We start from the raw sequence: 17878 nt of genomic DNA, 5'->3' as shown, positions 1-17878 counted from the left end.
CCATGAGTTGATGGTGCACTCCGGTTGTTATTACTTGTCGACAGCAACTTCTGCTTGAAGTTGTGATGTGCTGTTGCTGGGCTCTCAGTGCAACACCGTGATGCGGCCTAGCTGGAATTGATTCATTGCGAAACTTTGCGCTGCAGAAACTAGGACTAAGAAATACATACAAGCAAAGCGCTTGTCCTTGTGTAACTTTCTTTTTTGTAGCCCAAAGTTTCACGATCTCAGCGCAAGTTTGAATTCGAAACGTTGCATGGGATTAGTAGAATATGCTACTCGAAAAACCTGCACGTTGTCCGTTACAAAGTTTGTTGCGTTCACATCTCTCGCTTCAAGATTTGTAACTGATTCCCATGCTTTCATATAAGTTTTCGTTTCCGAACTTTCTCGAAAAAAAAATGAAAAGGCTACAATGTATTATTTGCGAGCATGAATTCGTATTATAAAGCACCAGCGCCTATGGCTGAGCAGACGAAGCGCAGTGCGAGAAATCACAACATGACGCCTACTCACAGCGCTCGTATTACCAACTCTATTGTTTGCTATGTATTTCAAACGTACCTGCAACATATATACCCGCAGCAAAAAGTGTACACATTGTGGAGGAAGTATCGCATCAGGAAAAGCTTCGATGACTTTTGCGGTCGATGAAACGCAAGGTGCAATCATTCACTTCCGTGTTCGTGAAAGTGTGGCAATGATTTAATGAAAGATTGGCTTGAGGCGCGCCTTACTTACTAGGTCGTAAACCATGCGCATGATGTTCTCACCACCTTCAGAGATGCCGATTTTTAAGCATGTAATGAATTTAGCTCCCGTTGTCGACGACCATCGAGTGGTCTTGAGCCAAAAGCCAGAGTCGTTATCCGGGCACTCAAACGAGAATATCCAGGTAAGTTGCGAGAACAAAAGGAGATCATCCAGGCCAGCAGTCAAAACTTTAAAAAGATGCGGTCTCTGGCCCCAAACCTTTGTACAGGACCGCGTTACAAACGCTAGCTACTGCCCAAGAAAGTTAAAAAAAATATTGCTTCCGAGTTCTTGCTAGTGTTTCTTCACAATATCACTCAAGCTGTACCTTCTAGTACGCTGAAAGTTTATTTGTCATTTCCAATAGCGACATTCAAAAGGTAGACACAGGGCACTATACACTTCCTTCTTTTGTTTTGGCGCTCAGCGCTGAACGCAGGTGGTCCACAAGTTCCGCGACGCGGGTTACGCGTCACTTCGAGAGATGGCGCCACGCTGCGTTGCGCCCCCTTCAGGCTCTTCTGCCCGCCACGGTGGCTTAGCGGTTGTGATGTTGCGCGGCTCAGCATGAAGTCGACGAATCAAATCCCAGCCGCGGTTGCCGCATTTCGATGGAGGCGAAATGCAGAAAGCGCCCGTGTCACTTCCAATGCAGGCACGTGAAAAATCGGCTGGTGGTCAAAAGTAATCCGGAGTCCCCCAATACGACATGCCTCATAATCAAATCGTGGTTTTGGCACGTAAAACACCAAAATTCACTTCATTCTTCTTCTATCTGCGCAGTGCGCTCTGTCTCCCTTGCGTCTTTCGCTGCCTGTCGTGTGGCTTTCAGCCGGTTTTCTTCTTCTAGCTGGGCAGCGTCCACGTGGACCGGTGCACAGTATGGCGTGGTGCGGTGTCACGTGGTGGGGTGTATGGTCGCGAACATGCTCTACACCTATTTTCAGATTGTGGCTAGTATCATCTCCAACCAATATGCTTTGCCGATTGCCGTTTCATGCTCTCGATTACGGGAGAGCCAGCAATTTTTTTTCTGAATAAGACATTAAGCATGGGCAAAATATCAGAGTAATGCCGTGTCGTTTGATGACGGCTTCAATGAACTCTTGAAAATGGGAACTTCAATTTATTCACCAATGGCAACGCGTCGTTTCCTTTGTTTCGATGGTACTGACATGTCACGTGCGAAATACAACAACTAATACCTTAAGAGCTATCTCTTTTAGGTGCACGAGCATCGAGTGGCACTCTTGCTTCTTGCGTAGCACTTCTGGTTCGCCTCCTGACACGACCAGGCAAGAATTTCGAAATAAATCAGAAAGAAATTTAAAAGAAACGTTCAGTACAAAATTCATGAGTTTCATTATAGATATGATATCACAGCATTAGTTTAGTTGCAAGTTGAGTTACTCAAGTGTCTGGATTAATTAGAAATAATTAGAAAACACTGAGACAACCATGGAAGAAATTCAAATAAATCAGAAAAAAATAGTACAGTACAAATTTCATGGGTTTCATAATAGATATGATATCGGAGCATAAGATTAGTTACAAGTTGAGTTACTGAAGTGTTTGGAATAATTAGAAATAATTACAAATCACTGAGACAACCGGATACGAAATTAAAAATTAACCAGAAAATAAAATTGAACAAAAATTGTACAGTATAAAATTCACGGGTTTCATATAGATATGATATAGAGCATAAGTTTAGTGTCAAGTTGACTCCCTGAAGTGCCTGGAGTGATTATAATTAATTAGAAATAAGTGATTACCGCACACAAAAGCACAAGAATTGTAGACTTGTAGAATTGTAGCACAAGAATTGTAGAGCCGCCACCTGAGCACGACTTTGGCGAAATTCCTGGAAACCCGGAAGAAGAAAGCAGAAGTAATGACGTCACTAATGACGTCACACACAAGGAGCTGGCATGATGTTCAACCGACTAATTAATGGAAAACAGTTGCCTCCGAGTTCGGTTCCTGCGTTGCGTTCGCCTAAAATTAAGCTAACGAACACCAACGCCAAAGTGCGAGTGCCACTAAAAGACACCTAAGTCAAAGATTAGGGTCACCTACCAATTTTTAGGGAATGCTCTGCAGGTGTCACTGCTCGCCTATTTTTTTCGGTACTTTGTTGGTTGAATTCTTGTCATTATGTTGCAAATAAAAAAATGATATAACAAGATGCGACATGTTTAAAAAATAAATTAGCTTTTTTTATTACACTGCACTGTGTTTGACGCCAGCATCATGCGTTTGTTGAGGGGTCTGCGAAGCTGTTGTCGACTTGGAACAATTTGGTCAGGCTTGGTTCCCAGAAGAACCTTTTTTGGCAGTTACGGTTGTAGCCTGGAAGGAGAGAACATAAAGAATTGATATATTAGTATTGCACAACGATATCGAGGACGATGCGGCCGCGTAGATGTTAATTTCTGTAAAAAAGTTAGTTTAGTGCAAAGGCTTGACATCTTTTCCCAATTTAGTAGAACATAGATAATGTAAAACTATGATAGTAAAAGTCAAGTTTCTTAAATGCCTTGCGCTGGGTTAGACTTCAATGATCCCGAGCCAAGAATGGAAAAAAAAAATTTAAAACATACTTCTGTATTCCGCATTCCAGGAACCCTGAGTATCCTTCTGGTGCTTTTCTTGGTATGACAATCTTAGCTTATTTTATCGGAACAAGTGTCCTGCCAAGTTAAGAAGTTCTTGATACTGCCGGGTTACTTTGGGAACGCGTTACTTTTACAAGAGGCTAGCCATTGGTGTGAAAGTAAAAATTTCACCGTTTTTCTACGCACGAGAACGTCCTAATGGGGTAATCCAGGAAAAATACTCTTGTTCTACACACAATGTCAATACCTCTTATTTTCACTTTAACAATCTGCCCATACCTTTAGTAGTGTCAGGGTGCGATATGTATATGTAAAATAAAATTACTCAGCTACATGAGCAAGCAATATTTCTGAAGGTACACTGAATCTTCCAAAAAGCTGTGTATGCCACAAACGGAAGATCTGCGAGTTCTGCGAAATAATATCAACCCACGCATGTGCATTGAATTGTGCGCTTTGGTACATTACCGGAACGGCCTAGGAAATAGCACGAAAGAGAAAGAGAGAAATGGACAAAGGCCAGATTATAGAAAGTTGTGTCTGCCTATACTCTGGTCTATTCTGAGTCTCTTTTTTTGTTTTGCTATTTCCTTCATGTAGTAATACCGATCTATGGGGCTGACAAATTCGTCTCTAGTGCAATCCGCTTGATCAGCAACGACCGAGACTTACTGGAATGGCACTCCTCTTTCTTCAGCCGAGGTAACCTCCCTGCAATCCGTGTTGATTGTAGAAGCCGCCAGCACCACGGTTAAAGCCAGTGTTGAAGCCTCCATAGCCGGAGCCGTATCGGTTGTAGGTGGTCTGGTCGAACCCGTGGTTGGTGCGGAAGCCGTCGCGGTTCCTGAAGCCTTGGACGTTGTTATAGCGATTCGCGCTACCGAAGCCTCCACTACCCTGGTTGAAGCCAGACAGGCCGCGGTTGAATCCGTAGCCGTTGGCACCGGCTACGTGACCAAAGCCAGTGCCGAAACCAATGCGGCTGTCCACCTCCTCCTTCTTCTCTCCAGTAGTAGGTTCCTGCTTGGTTGCCGGTTTCTCTTCAGTAACAGGCTTGTCTTCGGCATGTGTCAAAGTGGCTACGGCCACAAGGACGGCTAGCACAAACTAGTAGTTTGCAGGGAAGAAATAAAGGGTAAAGAACACAAGTCGCCTTAGCATTGACATCACATTTCCGAAATAGCTTACACAACGAAGTGCACTGGTGTTGTATCGTGAATAGGCAAAGAAAAAAGTTGAGACCAAGCGTAGTTGTGTTGATAATATCTGTGGAAGGCTGCCTTATGAAGGGATACTACTTCAGCTAACCTAGACAAACTATTACAAGCGAAGATTTACCGGACGGTACTCTAATTGAACGATACACTGCACAGTATTGACACTGTAAGCGCTTGTGTCTCAAGACAAAGTTATTCTATCAATGTCATCGTGCACTGTCGTCTCAATTTCCCTGGCTTGCACAAAAGCATCTCGCCAGTCAACTTCAAAGATTGGCATGTGCGAAGGAAGTAAGCTCGTAGCCATGTGCATATGGGTGGTATTCAGCGCATTATTGCTAAATTTTTTGACAGTGGGGCAGAAGTAAGTTTTCCAATTTCTTACTATTTTACAGCTTTGAGCGGTGACATTGCCGCAATCATTGTGGAGTGATAAAAACAATATTTACTTTCTCTCAGCACATCCCCTGATGAAGAGTAGAAAGAGAAAAATAATCTAAGAATGCACCTTACTTGGTACGCAATTAAAATGAAAAATTTTTGTGACATGACTACTCCTGCATTAGTTGTCACAAATCCTCAAGCCATGTACGCGGTACGTGGGCAGAACCTCCAGATAACCAGTACGTTAATAAAGACCCACGATTTCTTCAAAGACCGTAAAGCGACAAACACTAGACTTTCAGGGACAGAAAGCTCGGGAATCGCAACATAAACGTACACGATTCTCTTCACTTTCTGACTATTTGAATGGTGCCTATCGGGTGAATAAACTAACAATACAAAGGGTCGTGACAGAACACAACTCACCAACTTGCGACCCATCTTTTCTGGAGGGCACGGTGTGTGACTGGCTCTCTTGGTGCGCGCTGACCAAGGTTGACTCTCCGGAATACTCAGGGCCAACTTTTATAGTCCCCCAAACGTTGACCTATTGGCTGGGCCATTCCCACTTGAGAGCCAGCGGCAGTATTTTATTTGTGTACGTTTAGATCGGCTTCCCTTTCATCCGGTCCACACCCTCGCCCTCGTCGCCAGCCGGTCCACCTGCTTTGGCCGCCGTGGTGGTTCTGCCCCCTAAACCAGGCAATCCTCTTGCATCGCCCTAACGACACATCCACCGGAACACAAAGAGGGGAAGGGTTAGGAGACCGCAGGGGAAAGATACAGCGCACGCCCTTCGTTGGAGGCCCGACGAGACGCTCCTTGCCAGGTACGTGGCAAAGGAAGGGCAGACAAGGCAAAGCGCAGCCAGGCTTCGTCTCCGCCGGCAGCGGAGAAAACCGGTGACGATCATGACCGGAGATGGGCGAGGGGCAACAGAGAACGTGCAGGGGGAGGGGAACCGAGAGGAGGTGAAGTCGCGGCCGCGGAGAGTTGGGATGTTGCTCGTGCGCGTGTATGCTTGCTTTTTCTTTGCTATCGAATTCCTCGTCCGGTCCGGCTCGCCGGCACCACGCGCGCGCGGCTTTGTTGCCTCCGTTTGTGCTCGGTCGGTGGTGCGTCACCGTTGCTCGATGAGGCAGCTCGCTGCTGGAAGAAGAGAAAACGAAAAAAAAAAGAAGAGAGAGGAAAAGTTGCTGCGGGATGTATACACAGAGAGACGCGTAGGTCTCCGGGAATCAAGAGAATAGGCGTGGAGTGGCGGTTTCGTCTATCGCGAGCGGCTCGGAGTTGTGGACCCCTTCTAAGAAAAATGTCGAGGTCGGAATGCTACGAGTGTCTTCGGAACAGTGGAGCTTTGAAGAGAGGGCACGAGAAGCAAGGGGAGATGAGGAGTGAGTGATCTCCGGGCACGTGCGGTCTTTCAACCGAAATACCGAGTAGTCACAAGCACTTCTGTTAGACATGTAATACAGACTGAAGCTGCGACAAGGTCAGAAAAAATAACCTATGTAACCTTGTCAGTCTGAACCCCTTGCCCTAACTGCACAAACTAAGCGTTTATTTTTTTCTCTTCGACGGAGTTCTCAATGGGCACGTTCTCGTGATTTTTGTAAAGCCTTTCGGCAATAAATGCCTTAGCTATTTATTACCTAAAATCGCACATTGGGCACATATATGTTCATTAAATTAGAATTATAAAACAATCTTCCCGCTCATTTTGACAAAGCAAACTGTCTTTTTTACCTACTATGCGAAGGTTAGCATTCTTGTACGGGAAATTCAGGCTGCATTCACCATCCGAGCACGTTTCGCAATAAACAAGAGAAATGATGAACTCGATGCAACGACGAAAGTTTGCACATATCGCAAGATTACCAGAAAGCTACAGCATAAGTATCAATAATGTGTACGTATGTAGCATTCCCCGAACCTACTACATCGTTCTATGGGAATAGTACTTCTTTACTGCAGAGGGAATGGTGTGAAGTTTCAGTTTTTTTACGGAGAAATACTTTATAATAGACGGAACAGGTTGCTTCGGCTACTTGGAAAGCTTCCTGCTTCAAGTATGAGAAATTGAGACTACTGTTTAGTCAATACATTTACTATGTGGGTCTTTGTTCTGTCGATGCGTGCTCGAGCGTCGGAAAGACGGTAAGAAATTTATACGACTTTATAAATGAAATAAAAACAAATGACTTACAATACACCCTCCATGTAGTTTGTCTTTAAATATAAAGATATTGGGTCATATAGAACATAAATAAACCTATCAGGGAGGAGAATAGATTAGGGAAGAGTTAGCATAAACATTAAGAACAATAGGGCTGTTTTCCCGTTTAACATAGGCTGCCTGTATACTCTTGACAGATACCTATAAGGAGAATGCCCTAGTCGATAGCGATACGGCGGCTGCACAACTGGGCTTATTTTATCTTGCAGGTGTGAAGCAGCAGAGCGTGTTGTTTGATACAGCCCATAATAAATTTTGTAACGTTGTCGTGGCCTAATGGCACAGCATTCTGTTTCTAAGCGTCACTTGGTTTTCTAGAAATGTGTCCAGTGACACCATCGTTTTTGAAGATCGCCTGTGGCAGATAGCATAATTCTAGTCGTTGAGCTGAATTATTAGCAACGGCGGAAATTACTAGCATGAAACATCGAAACACATATTTAACGAACATTGGGGAATTAACTTTTTGAGTAATTACTTTACGGAACATATTGCAGTTTACAAATTGTAGTCAGTGAACTTGAAAGACCAATCAAATTGAAAGATAATTGATATAAAAAAAGATATTATGATATTTCTCAAAGGATGGAAGGAATGACATGGGCATTCTGTTAATCTTGTGTTTCAATGCATAAAAGAACTCGTTGTTAAAAAAGTGAGTGGACCAAGAGTGCATTCTGCGACGAGTTTGATGGGGCATGCTGGCGCACCATAAACTGGTGTCGTCCTGCAAATTCATTACAAGTAGATAAGCCTGACAAACTGACCGGCTAGACTTCGTAAATTGCAGTATGTGCCTGTAAGGTAATTATTTAAAAAACCTAATTAGCGTAATATTGTTATTTACTTGAATATGCGTTTATATTTTCGAGCAAGTAATATCTGCCTCTCTGAGCATTTCAGCTGAAGGACTAGAATTATGATGTTCATTTCACGGTTTTTTTTAAATCCATAAAACTTAGAAACGATCAACCCGTATAGAGAGGCATACATTAGCGAATGCTTACCCAACTTAACTACTTTTGCAATTTCAACAGAAAAAAGAAGGAATGCGATATATTTAGAAAGGATTGGCACTAAATACGGTAGAACCAGGCGTCACATTCATGGGGAGTTATGTGGGCCCAACCAACTATTTTCTTTTATAAATAAAGCCGCTATAAAGGGAATCGCTTATATTCCTCAACCAGACTGCTTTGCCATGTTTTAGAGCTTCCCTTTGACACTACATCCTAATTGATAGAGACTTTCTACTAGTGAAACTTCTCAACAAGATGTCAATTTTGCTTCATCTGTGGCCCAAAGACATTCATGCGGGTTCTTTGTAGCATGTCTTAGACATTATTCAACAAAACGTCTAATGTCGTAATACTTGCAGCAGGCTATTCATTGTCATTGTGAAATCACAGAAAAATGTACATAGGCTTTCTATAAAATGTATAGAAAAGCTTTTGGCACGAAAGCACTCAGGATAAGGAAGTATATGACCACTATTCATTAGTGTTAGCCAGATAGGCGGACTACTCGTCAGCGTCATGGTGCCGACGGGTCTGCATTAAGGCAAAGGAAAACCTGACTGCCTACCGCATCGCAGCAGTACGAAGCTTTAGGGAGAACCCTGCAAAGGGATGTTGTGCGCCTTTTAATTAAGTATCGTCAATTAATTACCTTTGTAAAACAGGTGCTGTTACTAACATTATATGTGGCACGTAATTAGTGCATAACATAAAAACAAGACGCCAAAACCAACATTCCGGCTGTAGTAAGTGCAATCATTCAGCCAATGTTTAATTCTACCTGGAATTCTATTCATGCATTTGTGTCGACTTTTAATAAGGAGCGGGCAGCACAGCATGGTAGGGAGCTTCGTATAAGTGCCATCTTGGATGTACGCAAGAATGCAATTAGTTGTCAAACAGTGTGTCGTCACACCTTGGATAGTTCCGGGTTTTCTCATCCATGCCAGCAGTATGTGAAGTTACATAGTGAAATGTTGGTGTGAAAAATTACTGATACAAATGTTATGTGCCCTGAGCCTACAAGTACCAAATATACATATACTACTGGGGATGTTAAAGCTGAGTTTGAGTAAATGGACGCAGCTGACTTCACGGCGGCCTGTTCCGGCCACAATTCAGTCCACACTGATTAATGGCAGTATGATAGGACGCCAGGAATCGATTCTTTATTGTTGAGAACTATCTCAACGATATACAGTACCCACAAGCCTGCAATTATGATGTACTTTACATTTATTTAATAAAATTCTGGTGTTTTACGAGCCAGAACCAAAATTTCATTATGGAACACACTATAGTGGGGGACTCCGAAATATTTTTGACCACCCAGAGACCTTTAGCGTACACTAAATGCAAAGTAAACAAGTGTTTGCATTTCGCCCCCTTTAAATGCACCTGCTCCGGCCGGAAATGGAAACCGAGATTTCGTGTTTAGAAGCGCAACGTCGTTATCTACTAAGCCACCATGGCGGGTGTAATGAACTCTAGCTCTACATGGGTGCTTATATAAATATTGTTATTTTTATCTCGTGACCGAATTGGTAATAGGAACAAAGCATTTCTGCTTTACGTCGTGTTCAGCGCAACACTTTGCGAAGTCGATGGAGGGAAAATGCTTTTCTTACGTTCTTTTCGGCCTCTAAGACAGGTATGAATCGGCTCTGGCAGAAAAAGCTGCAGGGACCCAATACTGTGCGCACATGGCTCTTCAGAACGCAACTGTGGACTTCGTGTGTTGAGTCGGATACCAGAGGGACTCATCATCATTAACACCACCACCATCATCATCATAATCAGCCTATCTTTATGTCCACGGCAGGACGAAAGCCTCTCCCTGCGATCTCCAATTACCCTTGTCCTGCGCCAACTGATGCCAACCTGCGCCCACAAATTTCCTAATTTCATCACCTCACCCCCCCCCCCCTCTAGTTTTCTACCATCCTCGACTGTGCTTCCCTTTTCTTGGAACCCCTTCTCTAACTCTAATGGTCCACCAGTTATTCATCCTACGCATTACATGGCCTGCGCAGCTCCATTTCCTCCCCTCACCTAATGTCATTTAGAATGTCGGCTATGCCGGTTTGCTCTCTCATCCACACCGCTCTCTTTTTGTCTCTTAGCGTTACTCCTAACATTTTCCATTCCATAACTCCTTGCACTGTTCGTAACGTGTTCTCGAGCTTCTTTGTCAACCTCCAAGTTTTGCCGTGTATATTAGCACAGGAAGAATGCAGTGACTGTACACCTTTCTTTTCAATGATATTGGTAAGATCCCTGCCAGGATCTGGGCATGCGTGCCGTACATACTCCAACCCCTTTTTCTTCTTCTGCAAACTTCCTGCTCATGATCAGGGTACCATGAGAGTAACTGACCTAGATGAAAATACTCCTTTACAGACCCTGGAAGCTGAGTGGTGACCCTCAACTATTGTTCGCTTGCCAGGCTATTGCTCATTATCTTTGGCTTCTGCATATTAATCCTCAACGCCACTCTCACAATTTCTCTAGTAAAGTCCTCAATCATTTGTTGTGATTCGTCCCAAGCGTTGCTGAAGGGGATGACGTCATCTGCAAACCGAAGTTTACTTAAATATTCGCCGTTGATCCTCACTCCTGAGCCTTTCAATTTTATTAGCTTGATTACTTCTTCCAAGCATGTAGTGAATAGCACTGGAGAAATCGTGCCTCCTTGCCTGACCCCTTTCTTGATAGGTAACTTTCTACTTCTATTGTGGAGAACCAAAGTATCCGTGGAATCTTTGTAGATATTTCCAAAGATTTTCACACATGCCTCCTGCATTCCTTGATTGCGTAATGCCTCTATGACTGCTGGTATCTCCACTGAATCAAATACATTTTCATAATCTATGAAAGTCATATAGAGCAGTTGACTGTACTCTGCAGATTTATTGATTACGTGATTGATGACTTGAATATGATCCATTGTAGAATATCCCTTCCTGAAGCCAACATGTTTTCTTGGTTCACTGAAGTCAATTGTTGCCCTCGCGGTGATTTTACTCTTATATCAGAAACTGGTACCCAGGAACTCCTTCGTCTCAAGGTGCCGGGTTGGTAGGCCTTTAGCTTCATCCAAAGCCTCAACCATGATGACTAACATAAGACACTGCCTGCGAACTTATCTGAAAAACGAGACATAGACCTAGCTTCCTCCTTTTAAAAAAAAAATTACGGGGTTTTACGTGCCAAAACCACTTTCTGATTATGAGGCACGCCGTAGTGGGGGACTCCGGAATTTTGGACCACCTGGGGTTCTGTAACGTGCACTTAAATCTAAGTACACGGGTGTTTTCGCATTTCGCCCCCATCGAAATGCGGCCGCCGTGGCCGGGATTCGATCCCGCGACCTCGTGCTCAGTGGCCCAACACTTCCTCCTTTTACTGGCGTGCTGAAGGGGTGCTTTTACATCCAAGCACTTTAGTCCAACTTACTAATGATATCGAAATGAAAAACAAACCACATAAGAAGAGGCGCATACACACACGAAGCGCACAAAGCGCTAACTTGCAAACTAACGTACTTATTTCAACGCGCTTGCAATAATCTAGTATCGTTGCGTGAAATGCAGTCCAGAAAACTTCAGAAAAGAACAGGCAATGAAAACGATGGGGGCAGATGTATAAGGCTAATAGAATGACATTTAGTACTTTTTTTGCGTTCAATTAACGACTGAAAGCTCTAAACTAGAAAAATATTTCGCATCGTGGTACAAAAAAGGTGCTTTCTACTGAAGGAAGCTGAAGGTGTGCTCATGCGTGTGGTGTTACTCGGTGTAATCCCAGCTCTCGCATAATTTGACCTTGACCTTTGCTATCAAAAGAAAGCTCATAAAACGCCGTCTTACACCTTAGGTGAGGACAACGAACATCATGTTGTCTATAGTTGCAGCTTTCGAAATGTTCAACTCATTATCTTGTAAGCTATAATTGAGGCGGCGAAGGCCAATTTTTTCCAACGTACCTTTGCCTGCCCGACAACAGCACATAAAGCATTGGTGCATCGAAGAACGCATTTTGCGGTTTCACTTATCACAACAATGTTTTGTGGTAGCACCGGTGTAGTTACTTTTCTGCGGTAATGCGCGAAAACGTTGGTAATGGTTGAGTTAGGCCCTTTTACATCAAGCTGAACCTTTCCGTAAACCACATGTGCTAGCGCAACGAACCCTTTCAAACCAAGCCGCTACGATAATTAAATCCGCCCAATGCAAATTTGTTTCACGAAAAAAACGTTAAATACTGCTGCAAGAAGACGTTGCACAATTCGTGCCATACAAGCGTTCCCGCCAGCTTACAGGAACAAACACCTTCCCTACGTTGCAGTGGGTCTTCCTTTCCATGCCGTGGCGTCCAGTTGAAGAATTTATTCTCTGGGATATCAATATTAGCGGCCTTGCGGCCAAAGGTGGAAGGGACAATAGCAGTGGTGCTACGCCAGTTGTGCATAGACCGATATATATAAGAAAAGTTTTCTATATATAAGAAAAGTTCAATATGTATCCTAGTTGATGGTTGAACACACGATAGTGTATGACAGTAAAACTTTCAAATCAATTTTCCATGGTGATACCGCATGCCACTCAGCAACAAACCGTCAAACACAGCTAATGGGTAAGCTTGAAGTGCCCGTACTAGAAATCGATAAAACGCCAAGATTATAACTGCCTGCTTTTACTGCTTTTCCATTCTACCACTTGAACTGCTCGCGGACACCAGCATGTGTTTGCTCGTTTTCTTCTTTAATTTTTTAAGGGCGGGGGGAAGGACGTGGGAAGAATATCACGAGGATGACGATAATAATTTCTATTCTTGTTTTTACTGAACTTATGAAAATCTAGTAAATTTTAATAGCTTGGTCTTACAAAATAGCTCAGCGTAATCTGCGGTGAGCGGGACACTATCGTGTACACAGTATGCTGCAATATGAAATAAAGCATGACTCCAAGGAGAACTTGTCAACCAGTGGACGACATGCAGCTCAGTCAGACAGTACGGTTACTTCACACTCCCCTCACTTTTTCTTTTATTTTTCGTTGTCTTTTCGTCTTTTTTGCCTTTACACATGACGCACACATTACTTTCAAGCTGCACTGGACGTGTTTATACAAACAAAACGGACAGCTATGGCCTAAGTTCCATTACCCTTTACTCACATCAACTAAGCGCCCCGACATGTCACCGTGACTAAGAGGCCTGCGACTGAGAACGTAGTCAGGCGTTTGAATCTAAACAGCACCAGCCGCATTTCTGCGTGGGTGAAACAAAAATAACGAAAAAGACGCCACTCTCGATGTACGCGTTACCCTGCTCTCGATTCTTGCTTAAAAACAGCTAATTCTGAGACATTCAATCAGAGTCCTCGGCTACAGGGTTCATCATATAATTAAGGATGTGCTAATATTCGAAACTTGCGAATAACGAATCGAATCGTGTCCTATTCGATTCGATTTTCACATTGAATAGCCACTATTCGGTTACTTTATACCATCAACTGCATCCAATTAAACGTAAAACTGGAGCAAAAGTATCTTTAATATTCACCCCCATGAGCATAATACAGATATAAAACATGAGAACTTGCGTGATAGAGCAGGCTACGTCGCTTAGGTAGCCATACCTAAGCGACGTAGACAACCGCTCGCGCGCGACGCCTTCGGCGGAAGGGCGTAGCGCCGAAAAAAAAATTGACGCGATGAAAAAAAAAATGAAGGCGCGGCCTGTGACGCATGCATCACGCTATCCTCGAGGTCCGGTATAGGAGAACGCAGGGAAGGAATTTCGCTTGCGTAGGCTAGACGGGGCCAATGGAGCGAGCGTCTTGCTTGGCATTAGAGCCCGCCTGTTGAACTCATGGGTTCCCTGCACTGAAATATTTCTATCGCGGCTACTAATGAGCCGAGCCGTTCTGAAACTTTTTTTGCGGCAGAACGCTCTCTAGAGGAGACGTGACAAATTCCAGCGTATAACCACAATTTGCTATGAGGCCTAGTGAGGGGCCCTTTAAAAACTGCAAATTCTGAGACATTCAATCAGAGCCCTCGGCTGCAGGGTTCATCATATTATAATTAAGGGTTTACTAATATTCGAAACTTGCGAATAACAAATCGAATCGTGTCCTATTTGATTCGGTCTTCGAATGGAATAGTCACTATACGTAAATGCGACTATGTTTCGAATACTGTTCGACTATTTCGAAACATCAACTGCCTCAAATTAAACGTAAAACTGGAGCACAAGTATCTTAAATTTTCACCCCCACGAGCATAATATAGACATAAAACATGAGAACTTGCGTGATAGAGCAGGCTACGTCGCTTAGGTAGCCGTACCTTACAGGCTATAGAGCGATCATTCGCACCCTCTGAAGAGCACTGTGCATGCGAAGGAATTATTTATTTGCTCCTGATGCTCCAGTTGTGCTTTTATTAAACAATGCTTTATAATGTGCTATGTAACGACAGAAAACGTGCTAACTTGAAGAATAAGATGATACAAACAACATTTTATATTAATTGCGGCAACGGTTGTTCATTATTTGAAAACTATTCCATTAGATTCGCTTCTGGCACTATTCGATTCGTATTGGATTTCGCCTCAAATATCTCTATTCGCAGACCCCTATCTATTATGTACCACTTTCAAGCTTTGGTATGTCAAACCCTACAACTTAATTTTAAGTGTCCTGACAACATGAAATCAGCAACTACTACGTGATAGGACTCTGTCCCCTAGGCGAACGCAAGGAACGCGCAACTTAATTGCGGGTTTGCGTCTTCGCGGAAGTGCGGACCTTTTCTCGTAAATACGTGGCCTATGTGCCAGCTCTGGACTGCTGCCACACGCCGTGAAAGCTAAGGCCAGCGGTTAACGCTCTTCCTAAACTTATCTGTCGTGGCTTTCCGCCATTACCTTGCCATTACCTCGATATACCGGATGTGCTGTCACAAATATTGTGGTTCGTACATGGCATCGCATCTTGCCGTAGTGCGGGGTGTAGAATGAAACTTCCTTGCTCGATCACCGCTGGAAGATTTGTGGCAGCGGCACCGGCCTTACTGTGTGCGTCTGCCCTTTTTGGAATAAATTGCGAGCAGCTTCACCAACTTCAAATATATGTGGTTATTGTTTTCTGTTTTAATAATAATTCTCATTTATAGAATTGAGCAAGATGAAATGAGTTCTCCAAACCGATAGCGATTTGTTTTCGAAGCGTTGTGCTCAACCTAGCGTAGCCCTTTAGCACCTCGTTGTCCTAATTCCCCTGATATTAAAATGTGTCTATTCACATGAAACACTCTTTTAAAATCTCAACCTATGCTCACAGTTATTAAACCATCGTATAATGTTTTTTGCAATGATATCTCTGGTACAGAAGAAAGGATTTTAGGTCAATTTCTTTTATTGAATATCGTACTACTGTTTCTGGGCGATTAGATTGTCCATAGGAAAAAGGAGGCATTCTCTTATTCACAACCAGTTCCGAACGTAGAAAATGTTGACCCTGGTCGCTTCCGCGGTGCAATGACCTCCGGCCAGTCTTATACAGTGAAGTAAAGATAAAAGCTGCAGGTAGGTTAACTGTGGTCGCGCCCAAATGGCTACCCTGGACATGAGAAATGGAAAGGAAAACCGAGCTAAACTACCCGAATATTGCAACTGTCACCCCTTTAGTAGACGCCTATGAGTGACGTGCTGGTTAGGCCTCACTGTTGTTCCATTGGGCGAGCATCAAACAAGCGTTCTTGCGTTCTTGTCAAGCCGAGATACTGCTCGCTCCCAGCTTGGCCGTCGGGGAGGCGAAGTCCTGGGCGTCTCGCGCAGCCGCTTCATATCCTTAATGTTAAAACAAACTACACAACTTAATAGTCTTACACGCTGTCAGAACGGAGCTAATTATATTAGCTTTTACAAGCTGCGTTTGTATTAATGATATTTGAGTTGAGTAAGCTATTCTATGTCCTTTATTTAATTATACTCCCTTTCATCGTCTGATAGTACCAAGTATTTAAACTGTATTCTTGTGTTACTTTCCATAAGACATGAGTTAGTATTTATTGCATCCATTTTTTATTTGTATTTGTGCCTGTTTACTTAGTAGTTCTTGCAACTGTTTCTTTTTTTCCTGCCAGCATTGTTGTTTTTTTTTTTCAATGGTCCGAGATCAATTCAATTTTAGCTCTTTTTCCTGGAAACATTGCCGGCGCTTGTAGCTGAACCCCCAACATCCCAAACTTCCACAATTTTAACTCTTTGGCCAATAAAAAATAAAGAAAGAAAGAAAGAGAGAGAGGGGGGGGGAGAGAGAGAGAAGGAGGGAGAGGAAATTTCCTTCATAATTTCATTTCCCAGAGTGACTTTTGGCGCCATATGGTTATTACTAAAATTGAACCCCTAGGTTACCGTATTTTTTCAGAAAGTAGTTTGCCATTGCACGTGCGTTGTGAGGCGGGGGAGGGGGGAGAGGCATGGCAGAGGATGTGTGCTTATGTTCTTTTGAATGTCTCTATACGACGCGCAAGTACTCATGCGCCGCAGACTATTTCCTACACCCGGGTCGTGTCTTTTATATACTTGAAGCCTTCGTCATTCGAAAAGCCGTGTGTCTATACGTATAAGCGAATTGACCTTAAGAAGAAATGCACCACGCTACATTCGTCATTAGATCAGAACAATTAGGTAGCGCTATAATTTGAACCAACAATTGCCGTGTGCTCAATATGGTACTATAAGCTTGAGTCCCTAGCAATAAACTGCACAAGTCTAGAAGCAGGTAAAGAGCACAAGTCTTCGATTCTTAAATAGTCACTCTGAGGGAGCTTCGTGCTGTCTGCTAAAAAAGTTGTTTCTTTTTCCTTATTATAATTTATCCTCAATAATAAAGTCTGCAAAATTTCCGCGTGGTTCACGCCACTGGTTCTAAAAATGTCCAGGCAGTGCTGCTAGCAGCCTTTGCGTAGTGCTATTGGGAGCCGCTGTAGCAGGCAACGCACACTTTAGCCAGTTGTAATACAATAGCCAGTTGTAAGTGGTGAAATCCATATCACTGAATGTAACCACATACAAATATTGCAGAAGTTCTAACGCAGTGTAATGCATGTATGGGAGCTTTTACGGGATTTGAACCAGACGGCAACAGTTGAGTGGTACACATTTGTCTAATGAGACAAACGGCATGCTGTTCGCAATAGTCTTCTTTACTCAGAGTATCTTTTGGAGTATGATCACTTATCCACTTTGTTACGTTTAATTATGCTAACTTTTAAATATTCCTTAAAGCACGCAAAATCGTTTTTTCCAAGTTTTGGAATGTGCTCAGAAACATCTAATGAAATTGTTTTCAGGATATTACTGATAAAAGCCCGGGATATAGTTAGAAAAATGGCGTCACTGCATCCTTGCACGTGTTCACAACAGCGCAATCAACTGCGTTTCGAAAAAATAAAGCCTGCATTGTCATCTCAAAAGAAACAAAACAAAAAAAAGAACGAAAGAAAATCGAGCAGCCACTGTGTTCAGCGTATGTCAGCACCTTCGTTATGACGATCGACATCCACCACGGTCCCAAATAATAAAAGTGAGACAGAAGCTAAACACGGGAATGCAAGCACTGTCGTGGCTGTCGTCGGCGCT

General features: G+C 43.2%; 1 protein-coding gene across 1 annotated transcript; it reads right to left on the bottom strand.

Annotated features, from left to right (window-relative positions):
- Positions 1 to 2950: 2950 nt before the first annotated feature.
- LOC135917106 (uncharacterized) lies at positions 2951 to 5851 on the bottom strand. The gene is made up of 3 exons (XM_065450594.1): positions 5399 to 5851; positions 4044 to 4478; positions 2951 to 3105 (listed from the first exon to the last, which is right to left on the bottom strand). Exons 1-2 carry the CDS (start codon positions 5411 to 5413, stop codon positions 4065 to 4067), a joined length of 429 nt encoding a protein of 142 aa, XP_065306666.1. The 5' UTR covers positions 5414 to 5851; the 3' UTR covers positions 2951 to 3105; positions 4044 to 4064.
- Positions 5852 to 17878: the final 12027 nt, after the last annotated feature.

Source organism: Dermacentor albipictus, chromosome 1 (genome assembly GCF_038994185.2).
Source record: "Dermacentor albipictus isolate Rhodes 1998 colony chromosome 1, USDA_Dalb.pri_finalv2, whole genome shotgun sequence".
In the NCBI taxonomy this organism is placed as follows: domain Eukaryota; kingdom Metazoa; phylum Arthropoda; class Arachnida; order Ixodida; family Ixodidae; genus Dermacentor; species Dermacentor albipictus.
The sequence above is the reverse complement of the archived record's forward strand: the minus strand, read 5'-3'. Positions and strand labels throughout refer to the sequence as shown.